Genomic DNA, 26,052 nt, shown 5'->3' with positions numbered 1-26,052 from the left:
CCCATTTTTATTTGACCCAGATGTCTGAGAAAGTAAAGAATTTCTGTCACTCCAATGCAACATGTGAGGCCAGTGGCAAACAGGTGCACAATCAAAGGTTTCCTTAATCCCACTGCCCATGGTTGGGACTCCCTTTGAGAGTGTAGGGATCAACATGATTGATGCCCTTGACCCTCCTACTGCAACTGTAAACAGATTTGTTCTAGTGGTACTGAACCATGTCACTAGGTACCCAAAGTCAATTCCCCATTGGACTGCTACTACTCCTGCAGTGGCAAAGGCGCTTATTGGCATCTTCACCAGGCTTGGGTATCCTAAGGAGGTGGTCAGTGATAGAGAGACACACTTCACGTCTGTGTTCCTAAAATCTCCATGGGATGATGTGGAGTGAATTGCACATTTACTACCCCCTGTTGCCCCTAGACTAATGGATTGGTGGAGAGATTCAACAAGACCATGAGGGCATGGTCATGGGTCTCCCAGACAAAATCTGAAAGAAATGGCATGTCCTGTTACTATGCCTCTTGTTTGAATACAGAGAGATGCCCCAGAAAGGGGTTGGCTTTAGCCCCTTTGAACTTATGTTTGCACATCCGATAAGAGGTCCCCTATGTCTGGTAAGGGAAGGATGGGAGAAGCCTCTCAAACAACCCAAACAGGACATTGTGTATTATGTGCTAGGCCTATGCCCTGACATGACAGAGTACGTGAAGAAAGCAAACAAGAATTTGCAGGCTAGCCAGGAAGTTGTCAAGTGCCGGTATGACCAAAGTTCAGCACTGGTTGGGTACCAACCAGGGCAGTTGGTGTGGGTGTTGGAGCCTGTGGCTCCCAGGGCCCTTCAAGATAACTGGACTGGGCCCTACCCTATTTTGGAGAAAAAGGGGGAAGTTACCTACTTGGTAGACCTAGGCCCTCCCAGGAGTCTTCACAGAGTACTCCATGTAAACCGCCTAAAGCCACACCAAGAAAGGGCTGACATGAACATGTTGATGGTCATTGATGCAGGACAGGAGGAGGAAAGTGACCCCCCTCCCTGACCAGTTATCAACCAAACCACAAGATGGTACAGTGGAGGGTGTAGCCCTGTCTGGGACTCTCACTGTACAGCAGAAGACTGACTGCAGGCAAGTCCTCAGCTGTTTTGCAGCGCTCTAATTTTTGACCCCTGGACAGACAACCATGTGTACCCATGATGTGGACACTGGAGACAGCCTCCCTGCCAAGAGCAAGATTTATCGACTGTCCTACGACGTCAAAGTCAGCATCAAAGCTGAAGTAAGCAAAATGCTAGAGCTAGGGGTGATTGAGCCCTCTGACATTCCCTGGTGCCGGCCAGTGTTACTGGTTTCCAAACCTCACTCAAAAGGTGGGAAACCTGAGATGAGATTTTGTGTGGATTACAGATGGTTATATGCAGTAACCAAGACTGATGCTCACCCCATACCAAGAGTAGATGAGCTTATTGATAAGCTATGGACAGCCACATTTTTCAGTACCTTTGATTTGACATCAGGGTACTGGCAGATTGGTCTGACCCAGGGAGCCAAGGAGAGATTTGCATTCCCCACCACAAAGGGCCACCTTCAGGTCAAAGTGTTGCCTTTTGGATTAAAGGCTGCACCTGCCACTTTTCACAGGCTGGTGAATAGAGTTCTTTCAGGCCTGCATGACTTTAGTGCAGCATATCTGGATAATATTTCTGTCTTTAGCGCCACCTGGGAGGATCACCTGGTACACCTGGGAGACATTTTGCATGCCCTGAAGAAGGCAGACCTCATAATCAAGTGCCAGATTAGGCAGAGTACTGTTGTTTACTTGGGCTACCTTTTTAGGTGGAAACCAAGTGAGACCTCTCCAATTCAAGATCAAGACTATTCCGGACTGGGAGAGTCCCAAGACCCAGGTCAGGGCATTCCTTGGGCTGATTGGATATTATAGAAGGTTTGTGAAAGGGTATGGTACCATTGTGGCCCCTTTCACTGAGCTTACCTCTAAGAAGCACCCAAAGAAGGCCATTTGAACCACAGGTGGTCAAAATGCCTTTGACACCTTGAAAGCGGCAAGGTGCCCAGCACCTGTCTTAAAAGTACCGGACAATGGAAAACAGTTCATTGTTCAAACTGATGCTCCTGAACATGGGATTTGGGCAGTGTTGTCATACCAGTGATGAGGATCAGGATCAGCCAGTAACCTAGATTAGCGGGTGTTTCCTCCCTAGAGAGCAGCGTGGGAGTGCCACTGAATGGAAGACTTTGCTGAGGTTTGGTCCCTGAAGAAGCTGAGACCATACCTGTTTGGGACACACTTTAAAGTTCAATCAGACCACAAGCATCTCATGTGGTTAATGCAGATGAGAGGAGAGAGCCCCAAGTTGTTGAGGAGGTCCATTTCCCTATAGGGGATGGACTTTGTAGTGGAACACAGACAAGGGACTGATCATTCCAATGCATATGTCCTTTCCAGGTTCCTCCACTTAGACAATAAGAACTACCAAGATGGAGGTTAGTGCTCATCACCTTTCATCTGGGGGTGGAGGGGGGTCGTATGCGAAAGTACCCTTTTTGGATGGTCAACCTCTCTCCCCCCTTTTGCTCTAGATGATATGGTTTTAGAGCTGTACTGGAAGAGCACTGGGAGCTCCTAACCAGGCCCCAGTGCCAGTACTCTTTCCCTCAAAAGGTCATGTGAATTGGTACACCCAATTGCCAAGATGCTTTATCCCCTCCCCCATCAGTCCCTAGTATATGGTACCAGTGGTATATAAGTCACGCCTAAGGTAGGCCTTCTAAAGCCCAGGAGGCAGGGTGCATAATCTAAATGTGAAGGCATACCTATTCAGGCATATATGCCTCTATTGTAGCCTTGCAATTCGAATTTACAGTAAGTGGCCGGCGGTCCATAGGTTTAAGTGGGCTGGCTACTGGACAAAACCAGGATAGCCAGCTCCATGATGGTACCACCAAATTTAGTTGTGTTTAGTATCAAACACCGGGCTTTTTCACCCTGACACGATTGTATAATTGAGGGTGAGCTGGCATACACCCAGGTGCCAACCTTAGAGGTTTCCCACCGAGCTACTGAGTTCCCTTGTGCCGTGGCGAACTTTATGAGATATTTGCCACCAAGACAGAAATCTGATCTCCTGCTGATGAGTGCTATCCCTCCCAAAGGATGTGATACAAAAGGCCTGGGCAGGAAGGGGGTCAAACCACCACCCTTCCAGGATGGCTAGTGAAAGACCCATCACTGCTGTGGGCCTCAAAGGCTTCACTGCCTCTGATATGTAAATGATTTATCTCCCAGTGGAGACAAAGGCCGACTCTGCCCCCATGCACTCATGTTTACAAGCTGGCGGTAAATCAGATATTCAAGAGGCGTACCACCACCAAAGGCTAGCCACACCTATAGGGTGGGTTAGTGGATCTGTACAGACGAGTATGGCTTGTGCCATCTTGGAAAGCTAATAAAATAGTGGGTTCTGGGTAGTTTAGTTTAGTGACATACTCCCACCGGATGTTGTCACCTATGGGGCAGATGAGTCGCAGGACTAGTACCCTATTGGCTACAAGCCCTCACTCCCCTCAACACCCCCTACATTCAGAATTCAAGGGGCACCCCTGACACCAGAACTAGAGATTTGCTCTGAAGAAGAAGGATGAAGAAGAGCCCCCTGTCAACACAAGGCAGGATTCCACACAAAAAGTGTGCACAACTCTGCAGCTGTGGCAATCCCCCTGCACCCGCTGGACTACTACTCGCCCAGTACCACAGACCAGTTCCACAAAGAAGGTGAACCTCTCTGAGAGCCAATGACTAGGGCTAGAGGTGCTAGTTCCCTGCAATCAGCAGCACAAACCACACTTCCACGATCCGAAGAAGGACTGACCACAGGGCTCCGTCATAGACCAGCCTAAAATTAACCAGCCAGGTACCTTCTGGGAAGCGTAGTCCTGAACCGCTGTGAGTCTTAGCCTTCTACAACGTTCCCAGGACCTATGGAAGAAGGTTGACCCAGCCGAGACCTTTGCTGGTACCAAGGGTTGCTGGTGGTCTGACTGACTACAAACTGCTTCACTCGATGCCCCAACAAGGAGGGAACCTTTTGCATCATCCCTCTTCCACCGCTGTGGCACAGTTGTCGAGTTCTTGCATCCCAAAGAAGGCTTCATTGGCACGCCTGGTAAAGCTAGCACCCGCAGTCCCATTCAGCACAACTGATAGCCAGCCACATCTCTGCACTCAATATGCACGAGCTAGGTAGAGCGGTTCTACCTCGTGATTCCTGGTCTAGGGGCCCCTCCAAGCTTTTCCTCCAAGGGTTTCTCTGAACTTAACCAGCAAGTACTGTTTGATCAAGTACTGTTTTTGGCAGCTCCTGCGGCTCCCCTTTCAGCAAAAAGGACAGCCAAGTCTCCTATGCCCCCTGACTCCCTGGGCAAGGTAAAATTGTTCTGATTGTCGAAGCTTGGTACGTGGACATGCAAGACCTTAACTCCAAGTGGGTTCCATGAACTCACCCCGCAAGTGACTGAGTGTCATCTGAGATTTTCTTCATTGACCACAATGATCACGTTTTACAGCTCTGCAAAGTACTGATTTTATTATTACTGTACTTAATCTTAATTCTATGACTACGGTTATACAAACTGTACATACTTCATTCGGGTATCTAAGTTTATTTAAAAATATGCTCTATTTTTACAAATTGGTATCATATTTTTTTCAAGTCATGTCAATTACTTATGGTCACTGTTGGTACTGTAACATGCTTAACACATGTTTCTCTAAGTAAGCCTGTCTGCTCTTTGCCATTCTACTAGGACTGAGAGATGGATTACTGGTGTAAATCTGAGGTCCACTTTGTGGGTATCATGTTAATATTACATGTTAAGGCCTCCCTGCCATACCACTTAATTTTGCCACCTTGCTACAGCAATGTTGCACAAATTAAATTGTTGCATTACTCTGCGCAAGGAAGGCACGAAATCCATGGTTTTTTATGCATTCTGATATTTACCAAACCTGGGAATGTGCCAAAAAGCTACGCCTTCCCAAGTAAGGCGTAACGAGGTGAAATATCTTTATTTCTCCTAATTCTTTCCTCTTTTTATGTGTGCTGCATTCTGCAGCACACATAGTAAGAGGAAAATGCCCCTGTTGCTTTAATATGAATGTACCTTAAAAATGAAAAGACAAGAGGCGTTTGGCAAAACCAGAACAAGCTGGTTTAAATAAATGCTGCGGCTGGGAGAGCCTGGACCGAATGCGTCTCCTCAAAATCTCTCGATGTACCAAGTTTTGGTTGTCAATTTATACAGTTCATGAGATACAATAAAATGTTCTCTACATTCCAAAATAGCGTCTTAGTCATAAATCAATCACATGTGCACATCTGATAAGGACACAGATGCTCTCGACCTCAGGAGAATCAATGTGGGCCAGTGTGTATGTGTCTAGGTGTTCGGTGTGAAGAACGCATGATCGCTACTTGTGGTGTGTATGTTGGGTCCTGATTGGTTTATTCTACCTATCTACATGTCGTATCTTGCTTTGTGGTATTTCTGAGAAATGCTAGCCTTTGGCCGAACAGGTTTTATTGGGGCCAAATACCTTGGACTTGTTTGTGGTGCAACTATCCATCTGTGCAATTGATCAGGGCTTTCCTTGGACTTGTGTTTGCTGTAATTTGTGGGGGACCCCACCTGTGATTTGTTACTCAATAAGCATGGACATGGGTTACAGAACCTGCCTGACCCTGTATCTCTGACTCAGGATTGATGGGGAGGTCACCGTGGGTGAATCCGACAGCAACTAAGTGAGTTCATTGGAACTCCTAAAAATAATATGGCAGGCACTGGTATAATTTTTATCGACATTACCAACATGGTGCATACAGTTCTCATTTTGCACATTGACGTTGTTCTTACTGGTGTAGCCAAAGGTATGTTTGCTTCGATGTGAACGTACATTGACATTGTTCTTATTGGCAACAATATTATCATACAAGCATGGATCGTGACATGCATTGGTATCATTATTGCTGATGTTGGAGCTGCTGTGCGGGCACAAGTTACGGTATACATTGACAGTGCATCGGCAATGTCAAGGTTATGTGTGCACAGGCTGTGCTAAACGTTCACTTTGTATTTTCTGATATTTCCGTTGTCAGGCCTGCACATATCATGACATTCATTGACATCGTATTCACCAATCCCAACACCCCTATGGATTGTGTTTCTGTAGGAAGGTGCCCCTTCCCACACAAAAACAATCCTGCCTACAATACAGACACTCTTGCACCATGGTTCAAGGGTACCTGTATTGGTGCTAGACTGCCGAAACGGCGCTAGCACAAGGGGAAAAGACAGGAATGCACTGTATTCAATACGGTGCATTCCTGCCCTTTCCCAATGACGCAGGGCAGCGCAGCTAGGTAACATGCTTCGCTGCCCTGATCCACGATTCCCATAAATATGCCCCACAGATTTTAGAGGCACTTCAAGTGAATATCAACAGGCGTGTTTTGAGACTGCAACCCAATACTTCTCATTCGCAGATTCGCCCGGAATTTTGCTTAGTATGCCAAACTTTCTTGCGCCAAGGCGTATTTATTACATTCTGCATAAATATTAAACGAGCAACTGAACCTCCCTTGGCCTCTCTCATCTGGGCAGACATTGGAACTGGGAAAAAAATACCTCTTGGGGAGAGTATCTATCCTCTGCATTGAGCTCCTTGGGGCTTACTTTGCTATGGGACTCTGCTGACTCAGGTTCTCAGTTTAAGCAAGTGATGAACAGGTCAGTTAGACTTGTTTCACACCTTGAGGACAAAGATCAATTCGCTAAGAAAGTTCTTGCATGGATTCTTATAAATTCTTATGTCTGCAAACACCCACATTTTTACTTGAGCACCTCATATTCTTATTACATGAAGTTAAAGTGCATGAGGTTAAGGATTGGTGATCTTCCCACAAAAGACATGACTCCACATTGGAAGTTCACTTGAACAACACAACCTTGTCGCTTAAGTGGATATAAAAAAGAATCAGTAATTCACGTTTGATATGTTTGCTCAAATTTGATGGATGCTTCACAAATAAGATCATGTAGGGCAGTCCTGACTCAATGCCTAATTGGGAAGCACCCACGACTTTCTTGTAATTTTGTTAAATTCATTCAATTTTTTGAAAGTCAATCGAATTATTCATGTACACAGTTTGGTGAGCCCAAATTCAACCAAATTTGATTGATGCATGCCAACACTATTTATGCAAGCCCTTTAATCGTTACAAATAAGGTCTTGCAGAGCAGCCTTGATTAAATGCCTAAGTGAGAAGCACCCATAATCTCTCGTGCAATTCTTTAAAATTTATGGAATGTATGTCTGCTAGGATGCCACTGCGTTGAATTTGTGTGCACAATTTGGCCAAGGATATATTCTATGTGTTTCCTCATATTTTATTATTTTACTACAGCATTATGGCGGATGACCAGGATGCGGTGCAATTGATTTAACAGGATTAAACACAAACTGATATCTCCTGATGAAGGACAACTTCAGCCATGCATTGGGATCTTTCTAACTACAGGAGTTGTCTCATGAGCTGATTTATTGATCACCTTAATATGGAATGCCGCAATTTCATGATTAATCATACTAAAAAATGAAGAAATTTACAAGTGAATAAAAATCCAACAAAATCAACTAGAGTGTCATGGTTTTTGGAACTAGGACCAAGTATTTGAGTACTGCCCTATGGGGATCCAGCAGTGCATCCAGGGGACACTCCCCTAGGACTGGGGGTGCAGTACTTATTGATTATTTCACCCACGCCTTTTTGATCGGAATGCGATACCCTGCTGCACGCCTGAAAACATTTACTAATCACTCAACCACAGATATAACTATGGGAGTGCATAGGGATAAATGATGTGGGCATACAGATGAGCTTGCATACACTTTACACAACTTCATATTGGTAGTCGATGAGAGGAGGACATCCGGAAGAACCTGCGTATACATTGCACTGATTTATATTGGCAGACACTTTTTTTACAATATATTTATGATAATGATTTTTATTGGTTGTTTTTATGTTTTAGGATGAACATCTTGACCCATAAAAGTGTTTAATTCTATTTGTTTTTATACTGATTGATTTTGTAATTTGTGATGGTTTTCATTAACCAAAGCAAACCAATAAACTTTAGTTACTTAACTGCTGGATTGCGCCCCCCCCAGAACAAAGGCATGCTTCCACTCACCTGCCACAGACCTTTAGCTGAAATGTTGTCGCCAAGGCAGAGAACGTGAATGGTCCCACAAAAGTGACTTCAAACTTCGGGAGCACTAAACATTGAGGCAAAGAAGAGAAGTGTGAAAGAGGAATCAAGGTGAACTCAGAGATGCACTAAACAGTCAAAGAAGAGATGTGTGAGGGTGCAATCAAGGTAGATGGAAATCTGCACTAGTTGGTGAGGCATAAGGGAGGTGTGAGGGAAAAGTCAACGTAATGCACAGCTGCACAAGACAGTGAAGGAAAGAACAGAAATGCAAAGCTGGGATCATAGTCGACGCAAAGCAGCACTAGATGATGAGGCGAAGAAGAGAGGTAGAAGGAGGAATCATGGTGGATGGAAAGCAGCACTAGACAATGCAGTGAAGAAGAGAAGTATAGTTAGGAATCAAAGTGGATGCAAAGTCGCACTGGACGATGAGACGTAGAAGATAGGTATAAGGAGGAATCAAAGTGGGCACAAAGCTGCACAAGACAAGGAGGCAAAGAACAGGGATGCAAAGGGCGAAATCATAGTTGACGTAAAGCAGCACTAGACGATGCAACAAAGAGGAGAAGTATAAGGGGGAATCAAAGTGGATGCAAAGCTGCACTAGACAGTGAGGCAAAGAAGAGAGATGTAAAGGAGGAATCATGGTGGACGCAAAGCAGAACTAAACGGTGCAAAGAAGAAAGTCACCAGGGGGCAATCAAGGTGGACACACAGCTGCACTACACATTGAGGTATGGCCTAAAGGTCTAAATAAAATGTGACCCAAGAAGGGGCACTTGTTTTTTAAGAAGTGAAATCAATTCCGTAGGGAAAAAAAAAAGACAAAGTCCGTAAAAGGTCATGTAGGTCAAAAAGATGACAGGTATTTATTTAAACAAATTCAATTTTTTGAGAGTGCTCACATAATAAAAAGCGTGGTGTGAAATAGTGATAGTGGTTAAAAAGACATCGCATTGACAACAATATAGTTGAATTCCATAATTGATTTTTACAAGTTATAAGGAATTCATGTTGTAAGGGTGGTCGACGGCGTTTCGAACCCAATTATTGGGGTTCATCTTCAGGACAAAGGTGAGCAAGTTGGTTTGAAAGTTAAACTACTTGTAGAGTTATGGTGTAGTTCCTAGATGCTCCAAAAATGGGAGGCAGGGGCAGTGGCGGCCGCTCCATTAGGGCGTTGTGGCGTGGCACAACTGCTTTCTCGCGGCGCCAGAAACAGAAAATAAAACAGTATTTAAAATACCATTTTATTTCCTGCTTCTCGTGCTGCGAGAAAGCAGATGTCAGGGGTATGCCTGGTAGGGGGCGGGTGGGAGGGATTACCTGTTTGCGGCGGGCGTGTGGGCGGGTCAGAGAAGAGTAGCTTGCACCACTCTAAGTGCCCAGACTGCTTGGTCGGCCCTGAGGGCCGACCAAAGCAGTCATGCATCATGTGCGTTTTCTCTATGTAGGCTGCATGCAGCCTACATAGAGAAAATGGCGTCCCTACTGGTGCCCGGCTGGGCTCCGCCCGAGGCTCAGCGCCAATCACAACACTGCCATTGTGATTGGCTTTACAGGAGGGGAAGGAGCAGCATGCCTGTTCCTGTGTTTGAAAGCAGCAGAGGCGGTGCGGGACCGGCCGAGCAGCAGAGGCAGACCCGGTCAGGTAAGTTACTTTTCACAATCCCCCCCCCAACACCCGCGCGACACTCTCCCCTCCCTCCCCCCACCGAATATTAAGTGCCGCGACTGCTTCTTTGAACTGTAGACTGTAAATCTAGTTGTGCCGCATTTCCTCATATCGAGGAATGTGGGCAAGACGTTGTCCTGTGCTGCTCTCATGTGTAGGCAGACGAATGGCCTTCTTCTGTCGCTGGAAGATTTTCATAGTTTAGCACTCAGGGCAAGTGCTTTTTACAAACCCAACCGCCCCTTTCTGGTGCAACAAAGCACATCTTTGCTGCACTTATTTAATTTTTGCAGCTTTACATCGCGGGAAGGTAGTGTTGCACTTTACATGAGCGCCGGTTACAATACACAACGACGCATTCATTTTTCTACGGCACGGGGAGATTAGTGATTTGCCTCATAATCACAGGATGTTGAACCAAAACCGAGACTTGGTTCCATAGCTCAAAAGTCGGCAGGTCCGCCCCATCCTCTCTCTCGCAACAAAGCGAGAAAGAAAGTGATTTGGGAAGGAATGTTTCTCCTTCCTGAGGAATCAGTGGTAGGAGGTCGAAGTTAAGATGGGTCACAGCAGAAGTGCATACATGTGTGGGAAATGCCTGCTGAGTTGAATGTCTAATGTGTGTCTTGATGGTGTTGGAATTGTCTTCTAATTCGCCTTCTGCACTCAGTAATTCCCTTCGGAGCCTCAGGAGGTTAATCAAGTGCGATGCTCGTTGCCACATGACTAAAATCAACAGACACCTGCGACCTAAGCATACTGTAAAACCACCTTGCTAAAGAAATTGAAGTACAGTCATGTGAGTTTCAGTCAGATATAAAAATAGAAGCCGTCAGCACTCATGGGGTTTCCCGACACCCTGCTGAGCGTTTCCCCTTAAACTGTTGGTTGATGTGTCTCCGTGCACCCCTGGCAACTGAAATCTGGCTGTATTTTGGACTCTTGTATTTCATTTAAACGTTCACTGAGGCACACTTTCGTACTGTAGTATGGTGCATTTTCTTAAAGACAGAAAATAGTGAAAATAAGTCCTTTGCACCACATTGTGTGCTAACACCAAGTTATAGAGTCGTAGGTGACCAGGACATGAGTAGTTTGTTTGGAAAAAAAGTAGCATTTCATTTTCTACCGATGTGCGCTACAAAAGACACTAAGCATCACGTTTTGCTCTCTGGAGAGGTAGCGTGCATACCCCATTCGACACACTACAGGGTAGTAGGGTGGCTGTCTGCGTTACTGATAACAGCTTCTGGGCGCCTTTTTCACGCCAAATAGCTCAACAAATGCAGAGAAATGAACACTTGTCCTACAGTCCCAAAACAGTGGCCAAACTAACATTAGTACTGTGAAGATAAAGTAGTTCTTTTTTTAAGTCCAGGAAAGTTTAGGTTGCAAACCACATAGATGAACTCCTTGATGTCTCTGCAAAGTAAATCCAGCATTTGTAATCAAGCATATAAAAAAGCAGTGCCCTAAAAGTGCTCTACTAACATTCCCACGACATATTTCACGTCTGGGCCGGCTCGAGTTTTAAAAACAGGAAGATTCATGTTAAAATATGAAACCCCTCATCACACCCTGGCAGCATTTATGTATGTTTCCCCTTTGGCTCGCTGCTAGTCATACCTCATTTGTTATTTATGTTCTATGCTGACTGCTAAGCCCTGCTGGATGGTATATTGCTCAGAGGTGCGTGGCACTGGCCTAGCCTAGCTTCAGAAACATTTCTATCTACATGTTGTTATATGACATCCCTTTATCAATGTAATAGCTGCACTTTCACAATTGCTTTATTAACCTTCTTGCTTCTCAAATTTGCTTAAAAATGGACCATTTACCCACTCTTTTTTCAAAATTTTCGCGGGGGAAAACCCCCGAACCCTCCTTAAATTGTTTGGGCTCACTTGCTGCACTCGCTCGCCGCGGTGCACGCAGACAGAACGTTTACGCCTCACCACTTTCAAATGTCACCAGCCACCACTGGGCAGGGGCTTCAAAAGGCTATATCGAATAAAAGCCAAATGAAAGAGTTTGAACCAAGTAGTTCTTGGTTAGAGCAGCTGGTCAGTACTTAAATTCGCCTGGAAAGTTTAATGTTCCTTTGAGGGGCCGCAGGGCAGTGAATGGGAGCCTGAGGCCGAACAGACAGAGACGTCTTGCTGCTGCTGGGCCCACCTTTGTCCTGAAGATGTCTCCTACTCTAGGTTGGCGTCGACACTGGTGAGCCAAACTCAGAGGGGCCTCCCCTACCACTGGAGTGGCCCTAGGGTATGTCCCCAGGGGTGTAGCCTGGGGTAGGCGAGTGGCTGGGTGAGGGCCTGAGTGGGACCACTGCCCAAACAGGGGAGTACACCCTAGGTGCGGTACCCCTACCCTGAGGCCAGTACCCCTTGATTGGACACCTTCCGAGGTTGCCAAGAGCCCTTTGTAGCCATAGGGCCAGAGCCTTTCCCCACTGTGAGTGCAGTGTGAGTGTGGAAGGCTGCGCACCCTTCCTATGCCCTGTAGGAAGCGGTGTTTAGCTGAGGGGGGGAGACGGATCGTGTGCTGGCCCCGTGTCTGGCCTGTTAGCGCCGGTCAGCCTGAGCCCAGGACATTTGTTAGACCCCTGCCACCAGCCTGCCAAAACGGACAGGTGTGCACAGTGGCACCACGGAAGTGACAAGCATTAGTCGGGACTGTCAGTTGGTCACTGGATCGTGCGTGGACCCCACTTATGTCCTGGAGACCCAGGCCGCTGGCCTGCCACATCAAGCTGGTGAGCGTACTGGTTCTTGTGTGGACTCTTAAGACTCCGGGACCTTTCCCACTGATTGTAGTGTGAAAGTGCATGCACCCTTCCCACACCTGTTAGGAAGTGGTGTGGACATGATGTTTATAAACGAAGACCAGGCCTGCCATTGCGGCCTGGGTACATACTTACACCTCTGGAGTAGTTGACCTATGAGTCTGATCTGCTCAAGCAGACCGGTGTGCGCACTCACACTGACTGCATGTTTCAAACATGTGTCTGACCAGCTATAGCAAGCCTGTGAGAGTGCCTTTGCGCGATACTCCAGATGGCCCGTAGCAAGCATGGTCCATCTAAGGGGGCCTTTCGCCTCCACTAGGATGGAAGGTAAAGGGTTGAGCAGGCACCTACGGGTGTTCACTGCACAGGTAGGAAGAAACACTAGGGCTCCCCTACAAAGAAGGCTGACTCTTTCCTTAAGTTAACATAGAGAAGAAGTCACCGGTATCCCAAGCTGCAATAAGAGAATGCAGCGGCGAAGCCTCATGATGTTTTCTATCAATGGATTTTCTAGGCCAAACCCATTACAGTGGTAACCGGGGCCTTGGCATATCTTGCATGGAAATGCCACATATGGAAAGTAGGCATTTTTATGCATCAAACTCTTTGTGTGCCGTGGTATCTGGTGCCGGTAGGTGAGAAGCACATCTGGGCATTCCTCAGCGTCTGCTATAAACTATTGGGCATGCAATTGAAATAGCCAACGTTTGGGGGGCAGAGATTGTGACATCTGGCCTCTGGGGCCAGATCACGACCCCCACAAAGACATTCTGCAGCCTCATGGCAGAGAGGATGGAAATTTAGGGGACACATGTGTGGTTCAAATGAATTTATTTATTTATTTTTATTTATAAATTTATACCGCGCTAGAATCGACTCTTGCTTAAGAGTATCTCTGCGCACAGAAAACAGAGGAAGAGAAGTTGGCAGCTACAGGTGACGGGAGAAAAGAAGGCACACCGCAAATCAGCGAGATTCCAGCTAACGTAGTGAGGGATTCCTAAAATAAAAACGTTTTGAGTTTTTTTTGAAAACTCAAGAATTCGGAACATTGCCTTAGCTCATAAGGAAGATTGTTCCATAGGGTCGGGCCTGCCACAGATAGAGCTTTCCCCCCTTGTCTACTTTTCTTAATGGTTGGTACTTTAAGGTGAAGTTTACTGCTAGATCTGAGGAGTCGAGTAGGAATGTAAGGGATGAATTTATCTTTCCAGCAAGGAGGACCAGTGCCATATATGGTTCTATGGATAAGACAGCATGTCTTGAACTTGATCCTTTCATGGACTGGGAGCCAATGTAGTGTGTCGAGAAGAGGTTTAGAAGGAGTTCTTGGGGGGGCATTCATCACCAATCTTGCCGCAGTGTTTTGTATCACTTGGAGTTTAGCTAGGACTCCCTGATTGGCCGATAGCAGGAGTCCGTTGCAATAGTCCAAGCGACTCAGCACTAGAGCCTGGACCAGAGTTTTTCTGATGGAATCAGGGAGTAGTGGAAACACTTTACGTAAAAGCCCAATAGCATGAAAGCATTGGCCAAAGACCCAGTTGCCATGTTGCTTGTAGGTAAGTTCACGGTCAAGACGGACCCCTAGATTTTTTGCGACCGTTTTGGGTTCAGGTACTTGTCCCAGTTCACTAGGCCACCATTCTGAGGTCCACAGATTTCTAACCTCTCCAAAGAGCATTACCTCAGTCTTACTTACGTTGCATTGGAGATAGTTCGCTTTCATCCAATTTGCAACGGCTTTCATGCCGTTTGAGAAGGTTTCCCTCACTTCGTCGGTCAGATGCTTGAAAGGGAAAATAAGTTGCGTGTCATCAGCGTACGAGATAGGTACAAACCCGAATTCTCTCAAAATATTGGCCAGGGGTGCCACGTAGATGTTAAACAAAGTGGGGCTTAGACAAGAGCCCTGTGGCACCCCCTTGGTGATATGGGTTTCTGTCGACCTGAATGCACCCATGCTGACAGTTTGGGTGCGGTCTGACAGAAAACTCTTTAGCCAAGTTAACGCTGTGCTTTCTATTCCAATTGCGGTCAGACGTTCGATTAAGATGTTATGTGATAAGGTATCGAACGCCGCCGATAGGTCCAACAGTACCAAGATCACAGAGTACCCTCGATCTTGGTACATGTGAAGGTCATCTGTCACCGACAGCAGAGCAGATTCAGTGCTGTGTCGGGGTCTAAAACCGAACTGAGAACTATCAAGCTTGCCATGTAGTTCTAGGTACTGAGAAAGCTGCTTATTGACATGCTTCTCTATGACCTTCCCTAAAAAAGGGAGTAGCGAGATAGGCCTCAGATTGGATAAGTCAGTCCAAGGAATGGAGGAGTTTTTTCTAATAGGCCTTACCAGTGCTTTTTTCCATTCCTTAGGAACTTGCCCATCGGTAAGAGAGAGATTGATGAGACTTTGAATCTGAGGACTCAAGCTTTTTCCTACAATTGGGAAAATTCTTGCTGGAATAATATCAGAAGGGCTTCCGCTTTTAATCTGCCCTAGATAACTTTCTGTCTCACTCAAGGAGATAGAGGAAAACGATTGTAGGTTTGTACCTGCTATCTCTTTATCCAGTACAATAGGTGATGTAGTATCATCTATAATGGGGGGCTGAGAATTTAGAATATTGTCGTGAATCTTGTTTATTTTATCGTTAAAGAACTGTGCTACTTCATTACAAAGTTGTTGTGAAGCCAATTCCAATGATTCACAAGCTGCTGGTTTCACAAATGTTTGTAAAGTTTGGTATAGTATTCTAGAAGAATTTCCTGCAGCTAGGAGAAGGGTCTGTAGGTGGGATTTACGGGCACTGCGAATTTCCTTGTGATATTTGGAAAGAGCTGCCCAAAAATGATTTTTATCCGTGTTATCCTGGGTTGATCTCCACACCCTTTCTAATTTTCTTACTTGCTGTTTGAGAGCTCTCAAGTGTTCTGTATACCATACCTCTTGTTTCCGAGCTCGGCAAGGTTTGTAGGTTTTTATAGGAGCAATCTTATTTACCACCTGGAGTATCGTCTGATTATAGAAACCTAATGCTATATCGACGTTCTGTCCTGGTGGGGTGGAGTATCTAGCAAAGGATTCTTGAAATGTTTCTGGAGTAATCTTGTGCCATGGTCTACGCCTAATAGGAAGGGCTAATGTCTGGGTGGAGGCTTTACCCAAGAATGAGGAAGAAAATTTCAACACAAAGTGGTCTGTCCAATTAACCTGGGTAGAGGAATCAAATATCAGGGTATTAGGTTTAGTTGAAAAAATAAGATCCAAGGTGTGGCCTGCCAAGTGGGTAGAGCCAGTGTTTATTAGAACTAGACCAAGCACGGACATATCAGTTAAAAATGATTGTACCTCAACATTGTCCTTGAGGTCACAATGCATATTAAAATCTCCTAATAGTAGGAACTCATTATCAGGGTCGATATGCCTAGCCAGTACCTCCAGCAACAAGATATTGAAGTTGGTATAGGGTCCAGGGGGACGATAAACCAATGCCCCTTTATAACCAATATTCTTTGAGAAAATGATTTTAAAAACCAGAATTTCTAAATCTGGATTGCTAATTTCTTCTAGAATGGTTACTGATAAATTATTTTTGTACACAATAGCAATGCCTCCTCCAATTTTAATAGGCCGATCGAGTCTGGCTATTTTGTAAACCTCTGGAATCCCTAGTGTGATAGCGGGAACGGAGTGTGGTTTTAACCATGTCTCTGTCAAATAACAGAGTTCAGGCTGCGATGAAGCTATCATATCCCACACTTCACTGTAGTGTTTAGATAATGATCTAATATTACAGAGAAGTTGACGACTCTTATGCGAATCATCTGGGAGGGTGATCACAGGGGGTACTTCGAGTGGAGTGATTTGCAAACAATCAGCAGAAGTTTGATATTTACAATTTCGGCATGAGAAGGGACCCTCCAAAATACGCCCTTCTTCCCACATGCAATCCTGAAGTGCCGGCTTCCGAATACACAACAGCTCTTCTGAAGAATATTTTACCAGGGGTTTCATACCAGTCATCAGTTTGGTAGCGTTCATGGCCAAATCTTCTAGCCCCTAGCCTCGTCCAGTCGCGGACGGGCGCAGACGGGCTTCTCTTTGGCTTGTCTTAGGCGTTCTTAGGCACACCTCTGCGCGCAACCGCTGCGCGCTTGGAGTGACGAGCACCCTTTATCGTCTTGCGAGGGCGAGGCTAGAGCGCTAACCACCCCTAACCCGGAAGTAACAGGGTCTGCCTGTCCGCCCTCCGCTCAACGGTGATAGCCACCGAGTCGGACCGAGGCGTGCAGGCTGTCAGCTGACCCAGATCTACTATCGCCGCAGCAGGTGAGTGGGGGGGGGATTGATGGTATTTCACAGCCCTAATGACCGTTTGAAGGAATAGTGCAGTTTAAAATTGATTTTAAAAATGTTTCATAAAAAGCAGCGAGTATTGCCAAATTTCGCTTACGTCTTCTGTAGCTTTTCCAGCAGCCTATGTAGACGCTGCCACCGTCCACAATGAGCCGCCACAGTCTGTCGTTCCTCGCTCCCTTTATCGTCTTGCGAGGGCGAGGCTAGAGCGCTAACCACCCCTAACCCGGAAGTAACAGGGTCTGCCTGTCCGCCCTCCGCTCAACGGTGATAGCCACCGAGTCGGACCGAGGCGTGCAGGCTGTCAGCTGACCCAGATCTACTTCCCTCAAAGGCTCAATAGGGTATAACTACCCAGTGCCAGAAAGATCCGCTTGCAGGGACGCAGGGACGCAGGGACGCAGGACCAGAGAACCTGGTCTGCGTGGTGCACATTGCCAGAAAGGACTTTTGTGCTCATGGAGGATGACTGCCTGAGGAACGGTCCATGGCCCTCCTTAATAGTGGCTGGCCTGGGTTAACGACCTACTGGCATGTGGCACCTTGAAGTGAGCTCCCAAGGACCAGTCAGGTGGTCTCCTGTTCTTTCCGAGTCTCAGAAATATATCAAAGATCTCCAACGAAGAGCAGTGCCCTTTAAATGTCCACATTGCCTGCTGAAAGCTGGACAGCGCTGTGTGCTTGGAACTACAGAATCGAGCCTGAAGTCCAGAGTGTCTAGTGAAGAGCTCAAGAAGTTGCCCGCATCGTAGGCAAAGTTGTTCCTCTACTGCGGGGACCTCGGCACACATAAGCATCTTGTCAGTGGCAAACAGATTCTTCGGTTGCGGGATCCAACATGGCCTATTTCGTCGACTGTGTCACATTTCCCTTGTTTGCCAATACGACTGCATTCTCATTGTGTGCAGTATCTTATTCGCTTGTTGCGAACCTTGAAGGTTGGGGGGTGCTACCATTGCAGAGTCTCCTTCTACCACGTGAGACGTTGAGGAACTTGTGCCTGTGTGTGCTACCGGAACCGTCTGGTGCAACCGACATCAAGGTGTGCCAGATCTAGTGCCTCATTTCCATGGAGGGACGGAATTGCAAAAATACTTTGTGTAACCTGAAGTGTCTGGTGCAACTCATTTCGTCTAGCATCAGACCGTGTGCCCAGATTGTCGGGGCACAGCAAGGATCAATGTGTAACCAATGGGGTGCCTCCTCAAGCCAAGAGACTCCCTTGTAGATTGTTTCCATTCACTACTTACTCCCTCTCGGGCCCCCATTACGGTGGTCCAACTGCCCTCCAACCCCCTGGTTTTTCTGAAGACTTTGTGGCACCAGGCAGGACTGGGGGGATTTGACAAGGCCAGAGGGATGCCTCTGGGAAGGTTCGAGTGCAGGTCAAGAGACTGTGTGACCCCCCCGCACTTCGCAGAACTGGGCTGGTGCCAGAGGGCCCTAGTGAACCCAAGTTTGTGACACATTGTTGCTCTGAGCCAGTTTCTGCTTTGCAACTTGGTAGTGAACTTTCTGAGAGGCACCAAGACCCCCTTTGTGCACATCTAACTCTTGTTCATGCTTGCTGTCTATCCCCACCTGGTTACTGGGGACCCAAACGAAGAATGACATCAGCCATGAGTGGGCTTGAGTCCAGAAAGGAGGGACTGGTGGCTTTCCATCAGGGGTGTCTGGAATAGTAGGGGTTGCGGGAGGTTTGGAGTCCCAGGGTCTGTGGAGTGTTACCTATTGACCTGCTTGGTATCTGGCAAAAAGAACTTTACCTCTCAAAATTGGGTTTACCCGCTTGGCCTCGTCCCGCAGTGCTTCTAAAAGTATTATAATTCTGTGCACAGAATGCAATGATAAACGTTTAGCAGTCCTTGTGCTTACTTCCCAGTGAAAACAATATCGGGTATTGGGTCAAAGAAAGTAAACATTGGAGAAGGAAAGAAATGCTTCACGAAATCAGACAGATCTTGTTTGGTGGTCTTCCTACCTTCATAAGTTCTCCTCCTAAATCACGCTGGTTGACTTCATTCACATTGTGCCCCTAACAGTCAAATGACCAAAGGTCTCTGTAGGTTATGAACTTTCTTTACTACTGTAGTTTTTCTTCTATACAGCAGCAGAGTTTGCTGGCACTACTCCTTGAAATATCGCCTTTCATCATAAAATGCACCTACAACCATTCTTTCTCAGAATGCACACCAAAGGTCTGATACTCACTTCCTCCTGTCATTTTGCCACATTCTCCCTGCCAGAATGAAATAAACCTAAAACTCTTTCTACGCAAGCCCTGTTTTCCATTTCCTGGACTCTAGTCTAAAGTCTTATCTTGAACAACAGTGACTGTCATATGCAACACACTGCTCCTATTCACAGGACTTGATATTAGCAGCAGCAGCAGGCCTGCTGCTACAGTGGCGGGCGGGGGGGGGACGGAGGGACAGATGATGAAACAAAAAGAAAATTAAAAAAAACTCCTCTCTACTGCAGGCGCTGGTTCCCAGAGTCCATTGCAGCCAATCCTGAAGCTGCCTTCATGCTACTGAAAGCAGCATCTGGCTTGGCCTGAGCGCCGATGATTTGCGCTCCCAGTTAGAGTGGGAGCCTGTGCCTGTTCTCTCCAACCCAGCAACACAACTTGGGTTGGAGACAGCTTTGGTGGGCAAGATGATTTGGCTATCCTGAGATGGCCGGCCAGACCGCCATGCGCACTGAATAGCAGTGCAAACACTCCTCCACCAGCCTGTCATCCCCCCGCCTTCCCCCCAACTTCGGCTCTGAGAGCAAAAATGAAGCGATAATAAACAATGATTTTATTTTACATTTTTTTATGTGCTGGCAAGTGGGGCGATGTTCCTCCCCCATAGCAGAGGAGCCGCTGCCTGCAGCTTGAGATGTTGGAAACTTGTACTCTCTGCCTAGCTCGTGCTGTGGCATCCTCATGCAACCTGATGGTTCATCAGGATCCTGTCAATTAGTACCTATTTGCCTTTGTGGAAGTTACAAGGCGACATGCATGCTTTTTAATACCTTGATACTATATACTATGTATTCTGTGCTGATTGCTTCTCTGGGATGTTTGCAGTGGGTATCAATTTCTACTTATACATATTTGTTCTAGGTAAAGCGCCTGTCTTAGATTTCACAATCCTGTTCTATGTGAAGCGCTCCAGAATTACCAACAAATAGAACCCGTAAACAGGAAAAAAGAATTATGATGTAAAAATTGCAAGCTGAAGAATATATTTCAATGGGTTTCTTCATATCCCCAGCTGCATGTCTAAATCAGAGGAGCATTAGAAATCTACCCATTAGAAATAGGATGCAGAATCTTTGGGAATCAGGCCTGGCTGCCATCCCCTGCAACACTCTCAGGCCCGGTAAAGGAAGTTAAGTATATACATTATAAAGGGTATTGACCGGCTGCTCAGTCACAGCAGTGACTGCATGAGATAAAGAACTAGAGGAAAGTGATTAGAGAAGTTTTGTGTTCCTCATCAGAGGCTCTTTTCTTCCTGAATGCTACTAGAATCAAAGATGGTCCCATAAAACCATAATACATAGTCACATAATAAGTATGTGGTATTCATTTGTAAACATGAAGCAACTCACAGTCACTGTTTGGGTCAGAGTCAGCTATGATGTTTTGGCTGATTTAGACCATGTTAAATGGTGTGTGTGTGTTGTGTGTGTGTGCATGTGTGTGTGTGGGTGTGTGAGTGAGCCCATGCGTGTGAGTGCGCGCATGTATGTGATTTCCTGTTCCAAATGTAACATGCAAAAAATGAAAGGTTACAGCTGGTGTACAGCCATGGACTCTGGGGAGGACAAAGGCCCAGGAGATCTGTGTAGCCTCTTCTTGCAGCAACACCTACCATACTTCGACACATCGAAGGTCTTCACGCCCTTGCCATTCTCGATTTCGATGACATAGGTGCCTAGCGGTGGCTCATCCGAAAGCTGGTACGAGAGATCCACAATGCCTTGGTTGGGTGTCACCTGAAGCCACTGGGCCAGACGGTTTTTGTTAGGGTCCTGTGCCAAGGTGGGAAAGGAACATGAAGAGTGAATAGTTAATGCCACGCACCCCTCTCCTCAGCTAATGGTGAAGGCCTACTACACTCACAGGGCTGTAACAAGGTACAAGGGCCAGATGTACTAAAGTTTTTACCAGTCACAAACCCTGCGATTCGCTAAAGTTGTGGTTTGCAACCGCTTAAAAGTTTTACCGAAACCCCTTTACCGAAACTAAAAGTATTTGAGATTCCTTAAATGAGTTTAGAAATGGTTAATGAATAGCTGTTTGGAAGGGGTGTGTTGTGGATGTCTCTTACCAAATAATGACTCATTACCATATGTATCCATAATTTGCAACCTTAGCTCCAGTTGTAAAACGACTCAAAAGCTACAGACTCCTCAAAGGAGGTGATAGCCCATTCTTTCCATGTGAGGAGGCAGTGTTCGATGGGACCACTCACAACTCTCAAAAGGAACTTTAAATTTGTTTTTGTTTTTTTAAAGCAGCATTGCTGCCTTTAAGGAAATTGGATTTTTTTTAAATGTACTTTATTTAAAGTCAATCACAGGCATGGTGGTCCACTGACCCTACCAGGCCACCATCCCTGTGCTTTTGTCAGAGTGATTCGCTATTTACAACCTAGCCAGTAACTGTTAATGAGGTAGGTCGGATTGTGACCCACTCCGGATCCTTTTGTATATTTTTTTGTCTGTTCGAAAACAACGTTCTTGCCTCAAAAACGATTGGAATACTGTCTACAGTGGAATGTTCTACTAAACTTTAACACATGCCAAATTATCTTTGTGGCCCTCAGAACCAAGGGCCTGTGAATTTACAAACTGTGTTGTACCTCATGTTACAGCGTATACCGAAACTCTGAGTTTTCCGACTAAGGCCGCACCCCTGCAATCTTCCCTCGCCAAATTTCGTCAGGGCAAAAAGACAAGTACCCTTGTAACATCTGAACCAAGGGTCACAACGTGAGTAATCTGAAGAGAATTCCTTTTTAATTACTGATCCATTTTTTTTAAACAAAGTTTCATAAGAGATAAACAATTTTGTGATATTTACCTCTTGATAGGTTCTTTCGAATTCTACAATATCGGACTTTAAGGATCATGTTTAAATGTGTTTCAGTTGTGCTCCTCGCCTGAGAGAGTATCCCCGGTAGAGACACCAGTATCCCTCCGTCCTTGCACCTTCTGACTTACTGACGCCAAATATGTTCACTCTGACTTTCTATCCAACTAGCTGTCTCACCGGAAGGGGAGGCAACAATACAGCACACACGTACATTAATGACTCTTACCTTGAGTTCGATGATAGAATACTTAACATGGGGAGAAATGAGAGAAAAAAGGTTAACCAGGATTGGTGCAGAATTGTTTTTCATGTTTAAAAGCATACAAAATGACAATTAAAAAAAGGTGACAGAGGAAATAAAGAGGAAGCGGCTGTGGAGGGAAAACGTGTAATAAGAAAGTGGGCACAGGACGAGAGGTAAAACATTAAGGAAGATGACAATAAGAGAGAAACAAGGAAATGGAACCGAACCGAACAAAGACAGGCGAGGTAAGAAGAATAAATAAATCAATAAAGAACGGGAAAAAGCACTGAAGGGAGAATGTTGATACAGGAGTCTGAAAGCAGAAAAAAAGCAAACTGAAAAGCAAGATAAAAGAAAATATATGAAGGAAGTAAAGAAAAGAAAGAAATATCGAAAGAAAGATTAAGTGAAGTAAGATAAAACGAAAAATACATTAACGTGGCTTAACACTGCCTTGTAAATAAGGCTCCATTTCACGCTATGGTGAGCGTGAAAGGGGCGTGCAGTGGGTGTTGCGATGAACGTTCCACTGCAACACCCATTGATTTGGATGCTGCCCCCTATGTACAAGGGCAGCGTACATAGGAGGCAGCGCCCAAAATTAAGACCAGATAAAATCTGGTCTTAAGTTGGCGAAACTAGAAGAAATGCATTATTTCTCCTCGTTTTGGCATTTTCCATGTGTGCAGCACACATGGAAAAAGCAAAATGTCATGGATTGTTTATGTACAGGAAGGTCCCCCTTCCTGTACATAAACAATCTTTAAAAAAATGCCATTTTGTAACTTTCATGTGTCCTGCATTAAGCAGCACACATGAAAGTGACAAAATGTAATTTCAGGATTGTTTATGTGCGGGAAGGGACACCTTCCTACACATAAACGATCCACCCCTTCATGTAGACACCCTTGCACTATTGTGCAAGGGTGCCTGCGTTGGCACTTCACTGCTAAGTGTAGTGCCATTGCAGGGGGAAACGCAAGGCTGCACCATATTGTTGTAAATATGTTGCAGCCCTGCATTTCAGAAGTGGCGGAGTGAGGCGTTAAGCCATGACAGCTAATGTCTCACTCCGCCACTTCTATCGTACATATCCCCATAATGTATTCTGCGCTCTGCAGATGCTGGCAGATAAAAATGGCAATGCCTGTTGGTTGTTTACGTGCATCAACTCACCTGTGAATGTTTTGTTCATGTAAGAATAATAAAATAAGGGGCATATGTACAAGCCCTTATTGGCACAGGAACGTCACTTTTTGCGACGTTCCTGTGGCGATAATCCCTTCCCCTTATTTACAAGTCAGCGATAAGCCATTTAAAGTGGCTTAACACAGCCTTCTAAATTAGGCCCTCTTTCATGCTATACTAAACGTTCTGAATTATGCCTGACCCCAAAATGGCGGTCTCGCGATGACGAGGTAATACCTCCACAAGATTAAGAGCCTTTCTACGCAGGGGGATGAAGGAAGGATCTCTACCCTCATTTGCATGCGCTGCTGCACTAAGTTGAACTCCACAAAAAGCACCACTTGGAGGGTGTAATCGCATCTCCCTGTTTAAACTCTCATTGAAGAATGCCTGACCCTAAGATGGCGGTTTCTTGATGTCAAAGAAGGTTTTCTCCACACCCGATCCCACCAAGAAATGCAATACAGGTATCTGCGCAAGTGTTTTAGCTGCAGCACCATGCCTATTTGTACTATCAACATAGCATGCTCAATTCTCCTCTGCATTCTAGAAGTCTGACCCTATGATGACAGCTGAAAGGATGGCAGGCATTCTTAGTTGCATAAGGGCGAATTCCTCATTGTTCGTACCAACTGTCATGGTCCCGCGCTCTACGACCTTTTTCTATTGCATCTGCTGATATTTATCACTTAAGAAGCTGATGATGCGCCTCACAAGCCCCTCCCCTTAAATCATGAAAGAGATCTAATTGAAGAGCATCATAAGAAGACAGCGTTAAGGCTAGCCAGTGCAATATATGAAGCCATGGTGACTGAATCTTAATCAGTCCAAATAGTATTCTCACTGCAAACACCCGCAAAGGAGTCGGACATCTTAACGGCCCACAACAAAACGGCAATCTTCCTCATTTGGATCCCACCTTCTATTAATCCGCCTCCCCCCACCCGAAAGTAGAACACCACTTAGACCAAGGTCTTTCCACATCATGGCTGGTCCACACATGGTACCTGATGGAAACAGTGCATTCTCCATTCACTATCCCCTCAATCTATCGAAAGGTGCCTCGAAGACATTCAAGCACAACCTTCTCAGAAAAAACCCTGATGTCTTGTTTTTGGACCCCTTCCTCAACACCAAGCAAGGCGCTATAATCAAAAACCTCATATTATTCACTAGAAAAATAGCCAAATGGCGGTCTACCTTTTCTAAGCTACTATCCATATGCAGCCATAAAAATATCCCCTACGGAACCAGGATAACAACATCACCCGCACCAAACCTCAGAGCCACCTTAAACATAACATCCTACAAAAATGGCACCATTCTTATTCAAGCAGCTAAGAAGGACCTAGAACTATTCGACAAATACTTTCCCACCCTAAAAAATCAGACCATCTCCCCATCCAATGCATCCCAAGACCTTCCTCTACCCCCACCACCTCTCCTGTAGATCAGAGTTCCCCTCCCCTACCCAGATCCGACAAAAGAGGCCACAACAAATCACCTCCCTTAAATCTCTCATCACCTACACCCCCAAACGGAATCATCACCAGAACCAACAACGCCCCTCCCGTCTTGTCCAATCTCCGCCCCCCCACATCTCCACACTCCGCCACCTCCCCTATCCCCACCTCCATCACTCTCCGCCACAACCCGCTACCGACCGCTGATGTCACCCACCACGACACAACCACCATTTTGAGTCAGATTATAGCCCCCAGCCAGCACATGTCCCCCTCATTATCCACCACCCCGCTCCCGCTCCCTGCCACACATTCTCACCACACTACCCACACAGACATCAAACCCCTCAGCAATACCACTCCCAGCCTTACCTGTCCACCAATCATGTATCCTCCTACCTATCACACCTCTGAAGAAGACCCTCTCTTAACCCAGTCCTACCGAACATCCAGTGAACTTCAGAACGTTATACTCAATATCAAAAGCATCCTTCTCCTTGCTGAAAACTCTCTTTCCAAACTTACACATCCTCAACACTCTCTTGCGCTATTCAACAATGTGATAAAAACTATCCCCCTGCCTCTGTCAAATCGACTCCTACGCTCGCGCAAACTCCCGAACTATCTAACGGAAATGGAAATTCACACCCTTCTACTACTGTATGAAAACCCAACGAGCCCCATCAGTCTTGAAGATGATTCTTTCTACCCAACGGATCAGGAAATCCAAACCCTCTTACTGTCTTACGAATGTCCCGCTCACCTCATCGCCATTGAAGAAGAATTCTCTATTCTCCCAGTCCCTATAAACCCAAACAGAACATCCCATCCAAAAATCAGAGGAATAAACTGGAACAACCTCCAATCCGTACCCACCAACCACGAATATCACGAGCAATACACAAAAAATTCTTCTAATCTGATCTCCTGCCTTCTCCTAAACTG

At 45.9% G+C, this 26,052-nt stretch overlaps 1 protein-coding gene across 1 annotated transcript in view; it reads right to left on the bottom strand.

The window, feature by feature from the left end:
• LOC146812812 (alpha-2-macroglobulin-like protein 1) overlaps window positions 1-26,052 on the bottom strand; it is a 761,857-nt gene that overhangs the window by 651,907 nt on the left and 83,898 nt on the right. Inside the window, exons 5-7 of the mRNA XM_085615204.1 lie at window positions 22,439-22,459; window positions 20,987-21,146; window positions 8,271-8,355 (exon numbers count right to left, since the gene is read on the bottom strand). Coding sequence (XP_085471330.1) covers window positions 8,271-8,355; window positions 20,987-21,146; window positions 22,439-22,459 — 266 coding nt within the window. The remainder of the gene's footprint in view (window positions 1-8,270; window positions 8,356-20,986; window positions 21,147-22,438; window positions 22,460-26,052) is intronic.

Source organism: Triturus cristatus, chromosome 7 (assembly GCF_964204655.1).
Source record: "Triturus cristatus chromosome 7, aTriCri1.1, whole genome shotgun sequence".
Classification (NCBI taxonomy): Eukaryota; Metazoa; Chordata; class Amphibia; order Caudata; family Salamandridae; genus Triturus; species Triturus cristatus.
This window is presented reverse-complemented; position numbering and strand designations above follow the sequence as displayed.